The sequence below is a fragment of the Mirounga leonina genome, unplaced genomic scaffold (assembly GCF_011800145.1).
Source record: "Mirounga leonina isolate KUSES-001 unplaced genomic scaffold, KU_Mleo_1.0 Mir_454, whole genome shotgun sequence".
Lineage (NCBI taxonomy): Eukaryota > Metazoa > Chordata > Mammalia > Carnivora > Phocidae > Mirounga > Mirounga leonina.
In genome coordinates, this window is record NW_023270763.1 from 1,505,847 (window position 1) to 1,526,175 (window position 20,329).

The 20,329-nt window shown below is 59.4% G+C and overlaps 1 protein-coding gene across 10 annotated transcripts in view; it reads right to left on the reverse strand.

Moving 5' to 3' along the window:
- The window catches only part of MAD1L1 (mitotic arrest deficient 1 like 1), a 312,404-nt gene that overhangs the window by 176,573 nt on the left and 115,502 nt on the right, over window positions 1-20,329 (reverse strand). For 8 of the 10 annotated variants that reach the window (XM_034988250.1, XM_034988249.1, XM_034988247.1 and 5 more), the window contains one exon: window positions 10,393-10,537. The exons of 1 other annotated variant lie outside the window; for it this stretch is intronic. In XM_034988250.1, coding sequence (XP_034844141.1) covers window positions 10,393-10,537 — 145 coding nt within the window. Of the gene's footprint in view, window positions 1-10,392; window positions 10,538-19,554; window positions 19,998-20,329 lie in introns of those variants that run through there. One more of the 10 variants, XM_034988252.1, reaches the window with a different exon arrangement.

The window sequence follows — 20,329 nt, forward strand, 5'->3', positions numbered from 1 at the left end:
GCGGGCAGACGGGGTGGCACGGGGGCTGCCTGTCTCGGGAGCCCTCCGGCCGAGGCAGCAAGCCCTTGCTCACACAGGGCACAGCACCAGTGCCCGAAGGAAGGCGGGAGGGGGCCGCTCATGGGCAAGGGCAGCGGGCGGGGACAGGAGACGGGGAACAGAGGTGGGACGCTGCCCCTTACCTACCACGGGCTCCTAACAGCAAACTGCTGGTGAACAAGACAGAAAAGGCCCTTCCCTCTCAGGAGAGACAGAGAGGACAAGTGAGCCAAGCAGCCGGGGAGGTGGAGAGCCAGAGAACCAGGGCAGAAGCATCGGCACAGACCCCGAGGCCTGCGGATGGATGGAGGGAGGTCCAGGGTGCCACCCCTCCCCACCATCCCAAACCCTATCTTTTTTTTTTTTTTTTAAGATTTTATTTATTTATTCAACAGAGAGAGACACAGCGAGAGGGAACACAAGCAGGGGGAGTGGGAGAGGGAGAAGCAGGCTCCCCGCCGAGCAGGGAGCCCGATGCGGGGCTTGATCCCAGGACCCTGGGACCATGACCTGAGCCGAAGGCAGACGCTTAACGCCTGAGCCACCCAGGCGCCCCCCAAACCCTATCTTAATAAACATCTTCGAATCGGGGAGGGACAAAAGGCATTGTTTTGATTTCATTGCATTTCCTAACATTGCTTTTCTCTCTAGGACTGTTTCTGCCGCCCCGACCCGGTTCCTGCTGCCCCCCTCGGTGGGGACTGCAGTGACCCTGGGGACAAGACTGGCTTTCTGATGCCTCGGCAAATGGCGTGCTCCCGTAACAGAACAGATGCACTTTGTTACCTCGATGGATCTAAGAGAAATGTCAGCCTAGAAAGGTAACCTGAAAAGACAATACAGTAACACCTGAAAATTAAATTTTAAAGCCGAGAGGATCCTGCCTATCTTTGGAAGGAGGAGGGCCGCAGGGCTAAGCAGGACAAACGTTAAATTAGAAACCACGGGCTGGGTGACGTACGCTAGCCTCCTCCAGGCTTTTCTCGGGGATCAGGCAAAAGTGAAAGGAGGCATATGAAGTAAGGAAGAAGCAAGGTCTGAATCTGAGCCTGAATTTAAAGGCTGTGACTCAGTGCCCAGGCCCTCCCCATGGTGCTGCAGGGGCTCTGAGTCCCAAGTCACAGAAGAGCCACCAACTCCACTCTGCAGACTGCTGCCGAGTTCTGAGCCCAGCTCCTGGGGCTCCCCAGTAGCTGGGCGGCTCGCCAGTAGCTGGGTGCGAGGCTTGGGGATGAAGGCGGGAGGAGGAAGAAGGGCAACGCAGACCCCGCCCCTCAGGAGCCACCAGCCTTGGCAGGACTGCAGGGTGCAGGTGTGGGGACAGTAAGACAGGCACCCAGAGGGCAAACGGATAAACGAATGAACACAGCAGGCAGGGTGCTCCTCTGGGAGGTGGAGGGGATGCAGAGAGGACAGGACCGCGGTCACTGGAGGAGAGCAGGGTGCGACAAGGACCAGGACTGGATGTGGACAGTGGGGGGCCTGCAGACACCTGCAGAGACCTCATCAGCAACACCAAGGACCGGCCATCGGCACTGGGTACCATGCCAACAGAAACACGTGTGCCCATGGTGCGCGTGGTCTCTGCTGTGGCCCCTGGGCCTGGTCCATCACACGTCCCCTTACACTCGCTCTGAAACGGACTGGACTCTGCTATTCAACACTATTTGCTGACCCGCAACCCAGGTACCGCCTGGGGGCCAGAAAGACAGGCAGAATCTCAGGCCCTGCCCAGGGCCACTTACTCAAACACTGCATTTCCACAAGATCCTACCTGATTTGTAGGCACATGGAGGAGCTACGCCCTAAAGGACCTACTCATGCTTTCCGGAGGGACAGTGCAGAGTCACCGCGATTACTCAACTTCTCTGGCCTGTAGCACTCTCATCTCTAACGTGGAGGAGGTGGGTGTGATGAGGGGCACACTCAGCCCTCTGCCTGGCCACATGGGGTGTCTGTAACGTCAGCCCTGGTCTCGTCAGCACTTCCCTCGGCCTACGGAGAAACCACCCACGGCCCAGCAAAATCCATCTACACCAAAGGCCCAGAGCTCCAGGGCACCCAGTGGGAGCTACTAAAGTCTTGAGTGGAGAGGACGGGCTGGGCATTGGGACAGAGAGAAGGGGGACAGCAGAGAAGGCCAGGGTGCACCAGGAAGGGTGGGCCTCAGGGTGGGCAGAACAGCCCCCAGCCTGGTCACGGTCAAGCTCCTCAGCCTCCTCATCTCAAGTCACAGGGACGGAGGGCTCTGGTCCAATTCAGCCTGGCACACCCTGGCAAGGCCCCCCAAACCCCGTGCCAGGTCCATGGGCCCCAGGACATCACTAAGGGCTTGTGTGTGGACGGGAAGCCCTGACAACACAGGTCCCAGAGCAGGACAGTGGGGACATGCTGTGGGTTAGTGACCCTTACTACTGAGAAAGGGCCGTGACTCCCACAGCAGCTTCAGTCCAACAAGGTCGGCTGGAACCCCCCAGACAGAAGACTGAAAACAGATCACACCTAAAGGCACTACTCACCTGCACACACCAGGTGCGTCCCTGCCCATGTCCGCGGCCCCCACGAGACAGCTGCAGACTCTTAAACACACGGTCAAGAGAAACCGCGCTCACCATCTCCACATGGAGCACAGGTCACCGTGCAGAGTGAAGCTTGTGCGGTGGGGGCAGGTGTGGAGCGATCAGAGTCCCCGCTGGGGGCGGGCGGGGCGGGTGCAGAGGGAGCGCACCTGAGAGAGCACCCGGAGACAGACACAAGCCAGGCGCTTTCGACAGCCGGCTGCTTCTCAGAAGACTGAGCAGGTGCTGGGCGCTTGCAGCCTTTCCTTCTGTGCTACCTAAGCCCAGGAATTTTCAGCATTAAAAAGGAAGGCGTACAAGAGAAATCCTTTTAATGAGATTAGGAAACTCATGGGCTCTGAAGAAGGACGCGGATCAAAAGCAGCTGCTGTTTACGATCTTCTGGGAGACAAACGGACATCATCTGCCTTTTTGTGGAGGTAAGAGGGCAGGATGTTGAGCTGTCAGCAACCCCCCTGAGCTCAGGCGCCAGGACCGCGGAGCCTGTGACCAGGGGCAGGCCGGCTGGAGTGACACCCGAGGAGCACAGTCAGAATGTGCTCCCCGCCCAGGGCTCCTCCCCTCATGGCCCTGGTCCCCACAGGTGCCACCTCAGCTAACCCTCACAGTCACCTGGGAAAAGCAGACAAGTGCCCTGAAGGCTTACATGCTCGTTCGGAGGGGGAATGACCGGAGAGACCCGTCCTAGGGCAGAGGTCACCAGCAGGAGGCCGGCGGCAGGGAGCCAGGCCCTGCCCACGCAGCACCAGCCTCAAGGTCACCGCTCCCTGGGCTCCGTGTCCGATGTGCCCATCAGGAACACAGCACCACCCCACCCCACAGAGCTTCTACAAAGAGGGAAGAAAACGCTGTGCGTGAAAAGCTTCCTCGAGGAAGCGCGGGCGAAAAGCCTTCAGAGCGAAACATGCTCTTACCGTGCGATGCGGATACTGAAGCTGAAATTGTGCATCCACACAGAAACCTGCACACAAGTGTGTACGGCAGCTTCCTTCAAAACTGCCGAGACCTGGAAGCACCGAGACGCCCCTCGCCAAATGAGCGCGCAGGTCAACCGCCACGTCCAGGGCTGAAGAGAAGCGCGGCATCAACCGTGAGAAGGCCCGTCTGGAAAGGCCACACGCTGCAGGACTCCAACCCCGTGACGCTCCGTACGGGGAAACGTGAGTGTCTGCCGGGCGTGGGGGGGGAGGACGGGGAGCACGAGGGGCCCGGGGACCTGAGGGCAGGGACTGCATTCTGGGAGGTGACACTGCAGGGGCACACACGTGACATCGGGCACGTGTCCCACCACACGGTGCAGAACACTGGAGCCAGCCCTAAGGCGAGGACGGACTCTAGCCAACGGCCGTGGAGCCGACGTGCCCAACGGAGGAGGGCGTTCGTGGGAGAACCATTACTGAGGCAGGGAAGAGGCCCACGAGCAGCCTGCACCTGCCCCTGATTTTTCTACAAACCTAAAACAGCTCTGAAATAGTCTATTAAATTAAAAACATAAAAATTATAACACGTCACGCATTGTGTCATTCCGTTTATATATGGTGGAAATGCCAAACTGAGCAGAGGTGGAAAACGGAGCAGGGGACGACGGGGCGGCGTGCTTGTGGGCAGCACGGGAAGGTCTTCGCGGTGGTGCTTCCGTGCATGTACACACGTCCTAGCGCAACACCCCCACCCCCAGCCCCACCCCCAGCCCCACCTGCAGGCACGCGAGCACGCACAGCGAACGCCCAACGCCTGGTTTCGATATTGCACCACAATCATGGGAGAGGTCTCCGGGGCAGAAGCTGGGGGCAAGCTACGTGGGACCTGTCCCCCCATCGTCACCACTTCCGACGGATCTACAGTTACTCAACACACAGACCCAAACCCAGCGACCAGGCTGCAGCACCGGAGGGTCCCCTGCGGCTCCTCCCCCAGCGGACTCCAGAGCTCAGCAACGTCACCACAGCAGCGGTCCCAGGCTGCCACTAGTCCGCTCCGTCCCCCAGAGGGAGGCGCCCTGGGGTTTGAGCTCAGGCCTGCGCAGCGGCCCTGCCCAGAAGTGCCCGGCGCAGAGCCCAGCATGCAGGCCTCGCTCCAGCAGGGCCAGTGGGACGAGACAGCAAAGAGAGTGAGTATGGGGCCTTTCTACCCCTTCCCAGCATCCCATCTGCCTGCACTGTGGCTGAGCATGGGACACCTTGCTTGAAGGCCAGCTCTTACAAATCCAGACTGAATATGAGAGAATACTCAGAACAGAACAATAATAAAAATAACCCCCATCAAAACTGATGGGGTATGCATTTTAGAAAACGACAAACAGGGGCGCCCAGCTGGTTCAGTCGGTGGAGCGTGCAGCCCTTGATCTCAGGGTTGTGAGTTCAAGCCCCACGTTGGGCATAGGGATTACTTAAAAATCTTAAAAAACAAAAAACAAATAGGAGATTCCATTAATCCAATAAACGGTATCGACAAGAAACAAACAGCACAAGTCACCCTCGGGGGTGAGGTACTGAAGCTTCCCCATCTGCATGAGACAAGAACACGGCGTGAGTCACTTCCGCCTGACAGTCGACTGGCGGTCCCCGCAAGAAGAGGGGAAAGAAAAAAAGGAAAGGAAAGGCACGAGGGCCGGGGAGGAAGAGGCCAGGCGTGGCCCTGCCGGAGGTTTCCAAGGAGCAAGTTCAGCAAGACAGCTGTGCATGGCGCAGGGGCCAAAACCCGACTGCATTTCCACACGCCAGTAACGCACGCACACGAGGTCAGAGTCCTCCGAGAGGCCGCTAAAACCGCACTGGAAACAGAAAATACTTGGGAAAGTGTTTAATAAAATGCATCTAACAGGTGATGTTCTCGTTCAGAAGACAATGGGCAAACGTCATGTCCTCCCAAACCGATTTACAAAGTCACTGTAATCCTTACCATATTCCAGCAGAGTTTTTCGTGTAAATGGACAAACGGATTGTGAAACGTATGAGGATATGCAAAGGACCAGAATGAGCCAAAGAATCTTAATGAAGAACAAATGTGAAGGCTGGCGACAGGCGGACGCGTCATAAGGCTGCAATACTGAAGACCAGGTGGCAGGGTAAAAAGACAGACAAGAGGAGGCAACAGAACCGAACGGAGAACCCAGAAGCTGGACTGCCCAGGAACAGCCGGGCGGGTGGCAAAGGCCCCGGGACACTCCATGGGAAAGGGCTGGTCTCTCAAAAGATGGGCCCAATAGACGGGCCAACCGCACGTTCAACAGAGAAAAAAACAACCTCTCTGAGAATTTCAAGTGAGATGTAACTGACACGTAGCATTAGTTTGAGGCATACAACGTAACGACTGGGTGTTTGCCTATGTGGCAAGATGACCACCAGTGCAAATCCAGGTAACATCTGGGGGGAAACGAACCTGACACCTAGCACCTGTCACACCCAGACATCAATCCGTAAAGGGTGAGACAATAAAGCAATCAGAAGAGAACAGCTAACTATCGCCATGACTTTGGTAGCAACAACTGTGTCCATCCAGGTCACGAAGCCTCAGACAGCGCCGACACAACGGTCAGAGAATCCGCAAGCCGGTCCGCACTCACACTAGGAGCTGCTCCTCGTCAACGGACACGAGAGAGGGGAAGCCAGCCGCAGACCAGAGCTGTGCACACACGGCTCCAACGAGAGATCTGTGGTCGGAATACGGACAGAACCCCAGGAGAGAAGGGCTAGCAGCCTGTAAACCCCCGCACGGGGAGGGCCCACCCTGCTGAGCACCAGCGGCACGCCCACAGCCCACCAGAGCATGACTGAAGCCGGAGCCACAGGGTCCTGGTGCAGACCCAGGGGCGCCCACGGGGCGGGTGTCCGAAAAACAGCCTGCAGTCCCACTGACGCTGGGCAGGGTGCACATCCTCTGCCGGCCAGCAACCACACCCTGGCATGCCCGACGCAAAGGAAGCCACCTGCCTGCCCCCCAGCCGGGACCTCCACCCACCCGGCCCCCCGTGAGGACCACCACCCCACTCAGGGATCTTTCAAGGGAGGGACATCACCACTATCAAACTATGCGCTCTGATCCCCAAGGTGGTCAGTAAGACACCTGTGGCCTGCGTCCTCCTCTCAGAAAACACTGCACTCTGGCATCTGGGATGGGGAACAGGACATAGAAAGAAGAGTTAAGGGAAGCTTCTACTTTCATTTGTTTTTTTAATCTCTTGCTAAAAGTTAGCTTTTACTGCTGAGGTTCTATAAATAACAAAATTCTATAACCATACTGTGGAATATCAGGGGCACACTGGAAATAGCTCATTTCAAATAGGAAAATGGTTTGTGTTCACCCAGTTCCGGAAGCCAATTTTCAATTGCTTAAAATAGTCACGGTATTTTACCAAGGTGATTACACTCTCAGCTATCAGTAACAATTAAACCCTTAGACTAGAGCCGCTTAATAAGGTCTCAAAATAAAACCGCACACTCCAAGCACTGTACGTGGAAATGTCAAGCATACAAACAGGGCCCTCGACGGGACACAGGCGCCCAGAGCCCAGCCAGCAGGCCTGCGGTCGGCCTGGCACAGAGCCGCGGCGGGGGCAGGGGCGCGGTACACACAGCTCTGCCCCACGGAGGTGGGTCCCTCCTCAGCAAGGACAGGGGAAGACGAGTGACCAAACTCCCTCGAGCCCCAAGAACGGCCACCTTGGAGGCGCCCTGAGGAGGAAGCACCTGAACAGGAGCAGGCCCGGCTGGTGTCTGACCGACAGGCCTCGGAGCTCGCGGGCTCACCGCGAGCGTGGACACACGGTGGGCGTGCACCTGGCACCCCCGCGCACATAGACAAGCCTGATGAACGACTTCATCACCCCACTGGCTGGCGAGCCGGGCCCCTGCGAGCCGGACCCAGGGCGGCGCGGGAGACTGCTATCGACCCATCGGGAATGTGCCTTCGAGCAACGGTCAACGCATCAGTCAGCGCCAGGCAATCAATACCCACTCTCTCCCGAACTCAGCAAGGCCCGTGAGCGCCGCAGGTCAGCATGGGGACGGAATGAGGCCGGGAAGGGCCATCAACTTCCAACCTGCTGAGACAGGGAGAATGGAAATTTCCTGCCTTGGGACCCAGACAGTCAGCTTGCAGGACAGAAAATGCCCGACAAGACAACCAGGCCAAAACCTCACAAAGGTGGGGCACAGTCTGGGCACGGAGGGCCACGGGGTCTGCGGGTGGGGGTCACACCCACCAGCTCCCGTCGCGAGGCGCGGGTTTGACAGGGATCTCCCACGGGGATTCTAACCGCTAGAACCCAAGTGACCTCGGCCAACAGAGAGGGCTCGCAGCGGCTGGCCCCCCGGTGTGGGGCTCGCTCGCACACCCACTGAAACGGAGGCTGCGCTGTGCTGACAGCCAACGGGCAGATCTTCCCAGAGGGACTCACTCAGCATGAACGCAGGACCCACTGGCCCCGTGCACAGAAGCTGCTTCTCTGCACTTGAATCCCTCCCCTGCCACACAGTGAGCACACCTGCATGACCCACAGGAGATCTGAGAAGGGCAACACTTCGTGTAAGGGGACTCAACGGTTCCTGCGGCACACGGCGCTGTCACCGAGTCGCGGCACGGGGTGACCCAGAGCCTCCCAGGAGTGGCGGGCACGCACCACATCTGTGGCTGGTGTTTTTCCCTCTATGATGGATCTTACAAGTGAAGGCTGTCCCTTCTGACCATGTCCACCGATTTCGCCACCCCAGCCCCTGCCCCAGAACCACCAATCCAGCACCCGTGACTTCAGCGTTTTCAGACTCCACATGGGAAACCATGCAGTATGTGTGCTTCTGACTTATTTCACTTGGCACAATGCCCTCCAGGTCCCCCCACGTTGTGACAAATGGCAGGATCTCCTTCTTTTTCATAGCTGAGCGATATTCCACTGTGCGCCTACGCCCTGTCTTCTCTGCCCGCCCCCCCCCCCCCGCTGCCAGGCCCCTGGGCTGCTGTGAACAATGCCGCCTGAGAACATGGGGTGCGCGCACCTGTTCCACACGCAGATTCGGTCTCCTGTGGGTAAAAGCCCAAGGTGGGCTTGCCGGATGGTGCGGTGATCCCAGGCTTCAGTCCCTCGGGGACCTCCATCCTGTCTCCTCCTTCCGTGGCTTTCACAGGCCCCGCGATCACTGTCCACACGGGAGCCCGTCGGGCTGGCCCATGAGGCTGCTTCAGCGCACCACACCCCTGCTTATTCTGAAACGGGGACCCAGAGGGACTGAGCGCCTCCCCAAGGTCACAGAGGAAGCTCCCCCTGCTCGTCTCTGCAGGAAAGCCCGAGCTTCCCCCGTCAGGGACTGCAGCCTGGCCTCACCCCCACTTACAGACGTCCCACGCCCCGGCCACACGCAGCTCCTCCATCCAAGCCATGGACATGCCCTCCGGGGCAGGCGTGCCGTCTGCCTCTTGTTCCCGCTGCCCCCACCCCCACCGCCTGCGGTCTGGACCCACACCAGCAGCACTGACAGCACCTTCGTGCCCACTCCCCCAAATCCCACACATGACTTTCACAAACTGAGTGCTCAGGCCCCAGCTCAGCCATGGGGGTGGCGCATGAGGGCATTTCACATGACTCCCCCGCAGGGATCACCTACAGAGCCAGGAGGCCGGGGGCAGCACCAGGGGCCTGTGTGCAGAGGTCGGCCAAGCCTGACGTGGGAAGCCCCTGGACCCAGGGCCCTGAGTGATGCCAAGGCTCTTAAGCGACAACACGGCAAGGAATGTGCCGGAGAAGCCATGAAATGGCAGGCTTTTCGTAGCTGAAATATGACCTGTCCCCTCAAAGCTTCATAAGCAGGAGGTCCCAGAGGCCAAGAGCATGAGGCACAACTCCAGGCATCCCCCAGGCGGACCATCGATCCCTGGGATGGGCCCACTCGGTCCACACAGTGTCGGGTTCGGGGCAGACAAGAGGTGTCTTTGCCCAGCAAGCTAGACACCCCACATCTGTGCCTGGAGAGCGTTTAGGGACAGAATCAGCCTCTCTCTTCCTGTCTTCTGAAACTTCAGCACTCAAGGGAATGTTTAAGTAACACGCTCCCACAGAAAACCTTAATTTGTGTTCCAGCGGACTCTGTCGAGCCAGACATCGGAAACTCGTCAGGCACAGGACGATTAGAGAGAGCCCGGCCCCACCCACGAGGCTGGGAACAAGAACATTCTGCCCAGGGTATCTGTACCCCACAGACAGTTCTCATTCCAAACCACGGGTCACAGACGTACCACCGTTTACCCTGTGCTCACAGGTCACTGAAGGAAGAGAAGGCTGCCCCCGCCCACAACCCAGGGCAGGATGGACCCTAACTGCAAGAGGGAGCTCAGGTCAGCACAGCCCCCAGCCCTGCCCCTCGCCAGGAGCACTGGGTCACTGGACGGCCATCCAGAAGGGCCCACACCTGGGCCCTCTGAGTCCCAAAGGGACCACCGGGGTTTGGGGAAGTCTCTGTTGTGACTCAAGAACCCCGCGAGCATCCCAGGATAAAAGCACAGCCTGAGAAAGCCGCCACGAGTCTGCTTTTGATGCAAGGAAGCGGACGCTCTTCCGTGGGGGGTAGGGGGGAACACCAGGCAACTCCACACAAGCCTGACCGGCCAACCACATAAACCACTGTGGTTAAGTGCCCTTCGTTTGGTAGCAATCTTGTCAACCATGGGTGCCTGGGGACCAGACACTCCAGCTGGACGTGGCAGGGATGGGCTGGTGGCTGCTGGCCGGGACAGCAGGCCTCCCGAGCAGGGCCAGCCTGGGCGCCCCCGCCATGCCCCGTACCTTCGTCAGCAGCAGGACCCGCTTCTGGAGTCTCCGCGCCAGGGCCTCCTGCGTCTCCCGCTTCTTCCTCTCCTCCAGCAGCTGGCTGCTGACCTGGCGGACCTCCTCCTGAAGCTGCTGCAGGGCCTTCTCCAGCCCGCGGGCACTGCACGAGAAAGGAGAAAGGGCAGAGCGGTGAGGCTGGGCCCGCGGACGCCACCCCAGCCGTGGGCCCCCCAGGACCAGGACATGCTCGTCACGCAGGTCCCGAAATAGAGCCGCACGTGCAAGCGGCACGCTGCCATTTCCTCACTGGTGAATAGCTACTTAGAGCTTTTCAGGAGTGTCTGGATTTCAAAGAGACACCCAGGGTGATCCCAGAACACGGCAGGCGGCGGGGGAGGGGGGAGCTCAACCCCACACACAATGGGAAAAATTGTCAGCAACACAGCGCTTCGGGAGAAAGCACTTCTGAATGGGCTAAATTACCAATGAGCACTTCCATCCGGATCACACCAGCCAGATGTGCAGTTGGGCTGGGGGAGCCCCCACCTCCCTGAGCTGGAGCCCGCGCCCCCCCGCACGGCCCAGTCGGCCACCAGCAGGAACTCTGACACCCCGGTGGGCCGGGGCACCCCTCAGTGGCTGCTCACGACAGGCCACACCCCCGGCACAGCGACCTTCCCTGCGGGTCCCGCGTGGGCCAGCCCCCTCCAGGTTGACCCTTCAGAGGGCCGGCCCTGCCCTCCCGACCGCCCACGGGCTAACATCCAACTCCCTAGCATGGCCCTGAAGCAGCTTCAGAGCCTGGTCTTTGCCCCTCTTTCCCCCCAAATGCCCTTAGTCCCTCAGTCCTGCCTGGGGCCGCCCTCTGCTTCTGAAGTGCTCCTGAACAGCCAATGGCAGCCAGTGCCCGGCATGAGCAGGAAGAGCCTCTGACTCCCAAGACCACACAGCCTCACGATTCTACACCCGGGGTGGCCGTCCCCAGGGCCTGATGGAGGGGACGATGACCAGGGGAGCCCCCCGGGAAGAGAGCTCTGCAGAAAGGGAGGCATACTGGGAAAGGACCCTCAGTAAGGAACTAAACCCTCAGGGCGGGGAAGGCACCTCTTCCCAAAGGAAATCCGTACAATCTCAAAAGCCCCGGGAAGCAGAGTATCATTGGGACTGTGCCATCAGGGGACCATGGAGCGCTCACAGAGGTGGGCGGCGGGACCGCGCCGGGCTCGGGCTGAGGGCCGCGGAGGGCACCCAGGGGCTCAGCCACACCTGGCCTCCGACCGCAGCCTTTCGGCTTCGACCGCTCGATCCGGAGAAAACCTTCATCTGCAGGGACGCGGACGATGCTCATTTCTCCTCTCCCACAACTGAGCATGGGGTCTTGTTATTTAATTTACAGGTGAAGGTGAACCACACACTGAGAGAGCGGAACGGGCTGGGCCCCCGGCTCTCACTTGCTTTTGGCCGTCCGAGGTGTGACCCAGCTGCACACCTGACCGACCACACCTGCCCCCTCCGGGTGCTCCACGACCAGACCCGTAAAAACAGGCGCCCACGTTCACTTGCAACAGGCCTATTAAGAGGTTATCTTGAGCTTTCACTCCATCGAAACTCTTCATAGACCGACCTGACAATCAAGCACTGCGACAGCAACGGCAGAATCACTGAACTCAGGTGGGCGGCTCGCGAGGGCCTGGAATCCATGCTCCAACACGGGAGGCGAATGCGAATGGCCCCGTTCCCTCGTCTGTGCACGCCAGGGCAAGACCACGGCCAGCACGCCATCCAAGCAAGCTGCTCAGAAGCTGCCCTGAGCACCGGCTTGCTGGGGACAGCCTTGGGGGAGTCTGCCAAGCCCCCCACCCCGCCGTGTGGCAGCGTGATGCCCTCACAGCCATGTGGGGGTCAGACGGGAGACCACCCCCCAAGAGCAGGTGGCAGCCGGGGGGCAAGCCGGGGCACAGGACGCCTGTATCTTCATCAGCTGGCTGCCAGCTCACCGTGCAGGCCCTTAAAGCACCAGCGGGCCTCAGCCCCCCGGTGTCCTACCAGAGCCCACAGCCCCGTCCTGACGTGTCCTAGAAACAAGCCTGTCAACTCAGAGGCAGCACCCCCGTGCGTCTGGCGGCCCCCACGGAAAGGTGACGGGGCCTTTCATGGCTTTGGGGCTGAGCCCAGGTTAGCAAAGCCCTCGGGCCCAGGTAGAAAGAACACCTGCTTCTCCCAGTGGTAAGATGCTTCCCAGGAAACCAGGAAGGGAAGGAGTAACACCAGAGGACAGGCGACCCTACAGGGCCAGCTCGGGGCGGGCAGCCCTGCCCACAGCCATGAGATGAGCTCCCCCCTCAGGGCTGTCAGCACCACACCCCAAGGCCTGCCCTGAGGCCTGACACGTGGTCTGCGCTCAACTGTTCCAAAGAAGAACGAAGGTAAAATCCCCCCGAGGGTACGACAGGGAGCACCACCAAACGCTCCTTGGAGGCTTGCCCAGCACCATCAGTGGCCAGAGGCTCCCCCAGCAACAAGCTCTGTGGGCCCTGCACAAACCCAGGGAACGAGAGGCCCCGGCCAACCTCGTGGGGCTGCAGGCCGGCGGGGCGAGAGGAGGTGACACACAGGGCTGTCGCCGCCTGTCAAGCCATCGCCGAGCCAGAACGACAAAGCCCTGACATCACGGAACAGCCGCCGCAAGAAGCAGCTGTTCCCGGAGCTGTGGGCGCCGCTGAACCAGCGAGTCCGACCTCCACGGGGGCCCTGCTGGTGCAGCCTCCCCCAGCGCCCCCGCCGCAAAGCAGAGTGTGGGGAGGGGACTCGGGTCCGTGCACACAACTCAGCCACTACCATGAGCACAGGACGACCGGGCAGCAAACACACACAGGCGTGACTGGCACGTGGGGGAACGTCCAGGCACAGGCGTGCAGGGCAGGGCGTGGGGGCCGAGGGCACGGCTCCGTCCCACGGGAAGGGAGCCGGGGAGAGGGACCCCAACGTGGACAAGGAGGGGGCTCGAGGCAAAGGGCGTTTGAGCAGATGAGCAAATGGGAGACCACCCTCCCCATTTAGCCACCCACCCAGCTGCAAAGGAAAGCAAAGCAAAGCAGGGCTGGGGAGGAGGAGCCAGGAGGGGCTCGCTTCTGGATACAAACTCCACGGGGACAGTGAAACGGCTGGCTGCACAGTCAGGCGGCCGGGCCCATGCGGGGATCCTGGCCTAGCAGGACAGAGGGTGAGGAAGAGCGAGGCCCTCAGGAACCAAGAAGGCCCAGCCTCCCACAGGAGCACGGTTCTCTGACGTTTCCACGGATCCAGGCCAAAGTGCGCCAGAAGAGTTGTTCAAACCACCAGGCAACAGATGGCCCTGCCCGCTTCCCCACATGCCGAGGGGCAGAAAGGGACCCTATGTGCGCACCGAGCCCAGGGCCCTGACCCACGACACCGGTGCCTGGATGGCCAACTCTTCCTGCCAGCATGTCTTCTCTGGTGAACCTCAGCCTTTCTGGGGAAGCAAAGAAGAAAAACTCATAAAACATTAAACCGCTAGTTCCAAGAGTAAGCTGAACTCTGGGGTCACTGGCATTTCCGCAAGCCTTTGGGAGTCCAAAACAAAGCGCTTAGTGCTTGAAGGAGAAGTCGGCATGCCCATCGATCAATGCCTTTTTGAGCTGACGTCTGATGAAGGAGACGCGGTCTGAGCTTGAGAACCATCTTAACCTGCGGCCCCTTAACGTCATCCTCGCAGAAAAGTCCCCGCCTGAGAACATCTACTTTCAAGGAACAGAGGACACAGCTCACTCTAAAGTGGCAGGAGACATTTTAATGACCTTCTTGGAGACACGGCAGATGCAGGCTCAGGCCCTGCATGACCTCTACACAACCACCCCCACCCCCAGCTGTCTGTGTTCTCCCAGAGAAGAGCATCGGCCACCCCCACCCCCCATGTGCAGAGGCCCAAGGACCGGCCACCGCCTCTGGGAAGGACCCGGACAGGGCGGTACTGTGATGCAGGAAGGACAGTCATCCCCTGGAGCTCTGCACCTGGTGTGGGACCAGGGCCTCGCGCCAAGTCCCGCCTGGCTCGTAAACACGGAGTGCGCAAACGCCATTGCCAGACTCGAGCTCAAAACGACGACTCCGAGCCGAGCAAACCTTTAACCAGTGCACTCGGACAAGGTGTTGGCACGTAGCGCGGGATTATGCTGACCACTGCCCAAGAACGTTAACTGCACGGCACAAGCTAACCCACGGGGGTCTCCAACAGGGGAAGGGACAAATAGGGCAACACATGCACACTGACTTCTAGCAAGTACACTTCTGTGCAAAACTAAAAAAACATTAACAGAATTTTATTCACACTTTTGCAAAATCCCTCAAGCGTCTTCCTTAGGGCTCTCAGAAATGTAGCTCAAACCGCTAACTTCTCCAATTTAACACATGGGAAAAATCTGGCCCCCAGCAGCTCACTCACTCACAGGAGGGCCTGTGCACCCCACAGGGCCACTGCCCAGGCCAAACCACCCTCAAGCAGGTGACCCCGTTCTCTGTCTAGGGTTTTTGGGCTCCCAGGCTGAGTCAGGATGGATGGACACACACAGGTCTAGCCCCAGACAGCACAGGCAAGCTCTTGGCTCCATCGAGGCTCAGCAGGGAATGTTGAAAGGTTGAACATTCTAGAAGTCTGTCCAGCAGAAAGAACGGGCAAGCCGTAGAATGGACAGATCAGGGCTAAGGGCCAAGGAGTGGACAGCAGGTCAGAACTAGCTGATCCGACACAGGGAGGTGTAACTCGTGCAGGTCAGGTGCTGCTCCTGGGCACAGGACACCTGCCCTGTGTGACACTAGGCTTGGAGGACACGGCCAGACTCTCAGCTGATATGGAGTCACCAGCAGCTGGATGGCTCAGGGCTGCCAGGATGCAGGGCAGGAGGACACCCAGCCAGAGGGATAGGGAGGGTGCACAGAGCCCTGGAGGGGCCAAACTCTAGCCAACCCAGAGCACAGCGAGGGGGCAGTGTGGGGGCAAAGGATGGGGGAGACCCCACCACCTGGGTGAGGAGGGCCTGGTGAGGACCAGGCACAGAGAAGGGGGCAAGGCAGCTGGCCTCCAGGATCAAGGGGCCGTGCAGGCTTCAGGGGATCTGAGTGACAGGGCTTCTCAGAGCCATCCCCAGGTGGAGGGCTGCTTGGTGAGGGTCAGCCTCCAGCCAGAGGGGCTGCATCGCTGGCCGCCGGGTCCTGTGCCCACATGGATTCCCTTGTGGACTTCGGGTTTCCTTCTGGAAGGTGCAGCCGGGGAGATAAAAGGGATCAGCACATGTTCAACAGAACACAGACAAGCAACAGGTCCCATGCTAAGCGGGCTGACGAGGGCCCCACGTGACGGCGACCACTGGACATGTGTCCGGGGCAGCTCCGAAGGCGGGCTGCATGAGCACTGGGGCTTCGCGGAGGAGCAGACCTGGGTGTCCTCCCACCTCCCACGGACTGAAGGGGGCGGGGGATGCAGCCACCCCAGAAGGGGCTCCCACCCAGCCTCTCCCACGTTTCCAAGGGAGGGCAGGAGGCCAAGAGAGGCCTGGCCGAGGCGGGAGGCATCGAGGTGGGAGAGGAGGTGGCAGATGAGCCCGCAGAATCTCCCCCACATCTGTGTCTGGCGTCAGCCACCAGCCCATTAGCAGCTCCGCGGCCGAGGCTCCGCGGCCGAGGCCCCCGACGTGCCGACCGACGATCGATGGACCGCCGCGGTCCAGCCTCACGCGGCACAGCCTGCAACCAGCACCTGCGCACAAGCCCTGTCCTTCCAGACGTCCGGCGGTGCCTGATTAATAAAGCCCATCCTGCCTGTTCACTTTCCCATCGATTTTGTTGTCCTCGACCCAAAGCACAAGTCAATACCCAGTTAGGTATGGCCCCTTTGTGGGGACAGCCGCTGTCCCCCCCACGCCAGGGAGGAGCCCCCATCAGGGGTGCAGGACACGGGGGCCGCGTGGGGGCATGCTGGGGAGGAGCGCTCCCTCCCCGGGGCGACATCCAGCTGCCCGTGGCTGACAAGCTCTCTAAGGGCTGGCACCCCACCAACAAACATCTCTAAAGCATTTCCCATGCCGAACAACAGAAACGAAAGGAGGAAATCATTAGTTTCTCTTCTACGATTTTTTTGGTGAAGCTGAGACGGGAGAGGCGTCTGCTCACCCATCACCGTGTCAACACAGCAGCTCACTTATTAACCCCACTTCCTGCTCAGCCCAGGGCTCGGGGGCCTGGAGAGCTGACACTTGAGAAACACCAGCTACAAGCAGTTTATTTCCTCTTGAACTTTAACAACTGACTGAGACAGAAATGACCTTTTGAAGGAAGGGCTAGCGCTTGTCGGGACTGCGGGGGCACGGCTATGCTCCGCGGCAGGAGGGGCGCTGGGCAGGCTCCGCATGCGGAAGCCACACCTCTGCGGGGGACCAGGGGCCCGGGCAGAAGGGCTCCCAGCTCTCCCGCCGAGGCAGGCTGGCCTGGGGGCTCCAGACACACCCGGACGACCGCCTGCATCGTGTTCCCTGGGGCCAACAGGCACATGGGACCACAGCCAGCTTCAGACCTGGCCGAGGACACGAAGACTCCCCGACACACTGCGGTGAGCCCTGCACATCACCTTGCAATCTGTGCACCTGAGGCGGGTCTGAACAAACGGTGCCGGGAGGGCGGCGGTCACGGGGCGGTGGTGGGACATTCAGCTTTATTCCCCAGACCGGACAAGACGGTTGCAAGTTTGGAAGTGTCTGAATCGATAGTGTAGAAAAATAAAGGCCTGCTGTAATTACAAATACTTTGCTAATTTTCTGAAATCCCTGGAGGAGAAAAGGAGCCTGGCCAACGGAGAGGACAGTCACGGAGTGCCAGGCAAGCCATGTGGCCCCACTGCCACGCTCAGGAGAGGAACCAGTGACCTGCAGGTGGTGAGCGCCCACAACACCCACCGGGCAGGGCGGCACAGGAACACCCAGCAGCCCATCCACCAGAGCAGATCCCAGAGGCGAGCACCAAGAACAGCCAGCCTCCCGGGCCATCCCTGCCGTGCCCCCCAGACCTCCCCGAGGCTTCCACGGCCAGGTCCCAGGGAGCACCGTTGGGCAGGAAGGAAGGAGGCGGCAGACAGGACAGAGGCAAGGGTGTGATCTCAACAAGGGGACCGGCCTGCTGCGGCCCACCTTTCTTCCCGCCAGAGACAGGGACATAGCCCTGAGCCCGCAGGAGGCACGATCACTGGCCCCAAGACAGCCACAGACTCACTGTTCACGAAGCCGACAAATCAGTGCACACTGAGGGTCAGGCACCAGCCCGGGGAGAGCAGACACGGGGGGACAGCCCTTAGGGAGCTCACGGGCAAGACAGAGGGCATGATGGCTCTGAGGAGAGACGTCTCACCAGCAGAGGCCAAGAGGACAGGCAAAAGGACTTAAAATCCCATAAAACGCCCCAAGGCTCAGCCTTGCTTTTGCGCGCTAAGGCTCCAGCAACCACCTACATACAGAAGCCAATGCCCTGACGTGGCCCCAAGTTCATCATGGCCATGCTCCCAAACATCAGACACGGAGACCTGGTGACTAGAAGCCCGTGTCCCCCAAAGTGACCCCTTCACGGCCAATCACACAGCCGGCCAACTCTAGGGAGCAGTGGCGAGTGGGTGCCCCCACTGCAACACCCCATTCCAACACCAGGGGATGCAGCCCCAGGAGCCTGAGTCATGGCCCTGTGCCCACCAAGGAGTGATGAGCACCGAGTTCACACTGCCCCGAGGCCCCAGTGAGCTCTCGTCTACTCCAGCACCGAGCACACTCCAGGAGCGCCCTCCACACGCCTGCCCCTCGTCCTTAAACCGCCAGGGGCCACGGACCTGCCCCGCGCTGCGCATCCGTGCTGTGCATCCCCCCGACCCCACTTACACAGAGAGGGGGGCATCCGCTCAATGAGCCTCTCAGTCACTGGCACTACAAAACCATTTGTAAAATAACCGACCTGCTTTTTGAGATAAATACCTACGCAAAATGAAGTTCACCATTTCAACCGTGTTAAAGTGAACAATTCAGGAGTTTTTAGTATATTTGCAATGCTGTGCAAACATAACATGAATTCAAGAAGACTTCTTCACCCCAAGCCCACGGGCGGCCCCTCCCCAGCCCCGGTGCCCATAACCTACTGTCTGTGTCTGTGCGTTCACCCAGTGTGGACGTTCCATCCCCGTGGAATCGTGCACACGGGCCCCTCTCACTGAGCACCACGGGTTCAGGTCCGTCCTTACGGTACATCCGCGGGACAGGTGCACCACGCCTGGCTTAGGGGCACGTCACTTGGCGGACATTTGGGTTCTGTCCGCCTTCTGGCTCCTGTGAGCAGCAGCACCCTGAGCACTCCAGGGCAGGTTTTCGGGTGAACGTCCAATCCCCTCGGGAACAGCCCTACATGGACATGCGGGACATGCCCGAGGACCCGTCAGACTGGTTCCCACAGCGGCCGCACCGCCTCGCATCCCGCCCACGGTCTGTGAGGCTCCCCTTTCCCCACAGCCTCAACCGACGCTGGTTACTTCCCATTTTCTTATGTTCACATTCTAGAGACATCACGTGTCAGGACGCACGATTAGAGAAGTTCACTGTGCCAGGAGCTACGCCACCCTCCCCCCGCTGCCAGCCGTCCCAGCAGGTGTGAAGTGGCGTCTCACAGTCGTTTCAGCGCTCTTCATGGGATCGTTGTGCATCTGTAGAAACGTCTACTTAAGTCCTTTGCCCTTTGTGTTTGCAGTAAAATATACATAGCATACGTTTTAACCACTGCTAAGTACATACTCCCGGGGCATTGAGCACATACATAACGCTTGCGCACCCGCCACCACCCGTCTCCAGAATGTTCCGTCTTCCCACACTCAGACCCTGTCCCCATGGAACGCTGACCCCTCCCCTCCCCCAGTCCCACCATCTACTGTCTCTCTGAGTTTGAAGACACGACTCCAGGGACCTCATACGAACGGGATCCTACAGCATGTGTCTTGTGTCCGGCTTCTTCCACTGAGCACCATGTCCTCAAGGCTCATCCAGGCCGGAGCAGGCACCAGAATTCCCTTCCTTTTAAAGGCTGAGTGATAACCACACTGTCTGGACGCACCGCTTTCTTTAAATTAGTTAATCAATTCACCTGCTGACAGGCCGGTGGGCTGCTTCCCGCTGTGGACCACCGCGAACACTGCGCTTACGGGCACGGCTGTGCAAGCGTCTGCTCGAGCCACCACGTCTTCCACGGCTCCCGCACCGCGTTACACGGAATGGTCGCCGTTTCTCCACCTCCTCGCCAACGCTTGCTGTCTTCTGGTTTTTTGATAGTAGCCACCCTAACCACATCGCATACGGGCCGTCTGCACGTCATCTGCGGAGGGACGTCTGTTCAGGCCCCTTGTCCATTTTTAAACTGAGCTGTGAGGATTCTTTATACGTTCCGGATGCTAGATCCTCGTCAAATACACGATGTGCAAGTCTCTTCTCCCATTCTGTGGCTGACTTTTCACTTCCCTAACAGTGTCCTTTGACCCATTTAAGCGTTTAATCTCGATGACACACTCTGTGCTTCTGGCATCGTATTTAAGAAGCCACTCCCTAGTCCAAGGTCACAAAGCCTCAGGACACCAGTGTTTCTTCCAAGAGTTTGAAGTGTGAGCTCTTGCATTCAGCTCTATGACCCACCCGAGTCACTGTGGGCGTGCTAAGGCAGGGGCCCAAGTGCGTGCTTCTGAAATTGCGCACCGTAAGATGAGGGAGAAAGGGACTCCTCCCCTTCCACGTTTTGGAATAGTTTGAGAGAGATCAGTGTAAGTTCCTTCTTTAAACGTAAGGTACAATTCTCCAACGAGGCCATCTGGTCCTGGGACTTTCTGTGCTGGAAATACTCTGGTTGCTGATTACTAACCACATAGGCC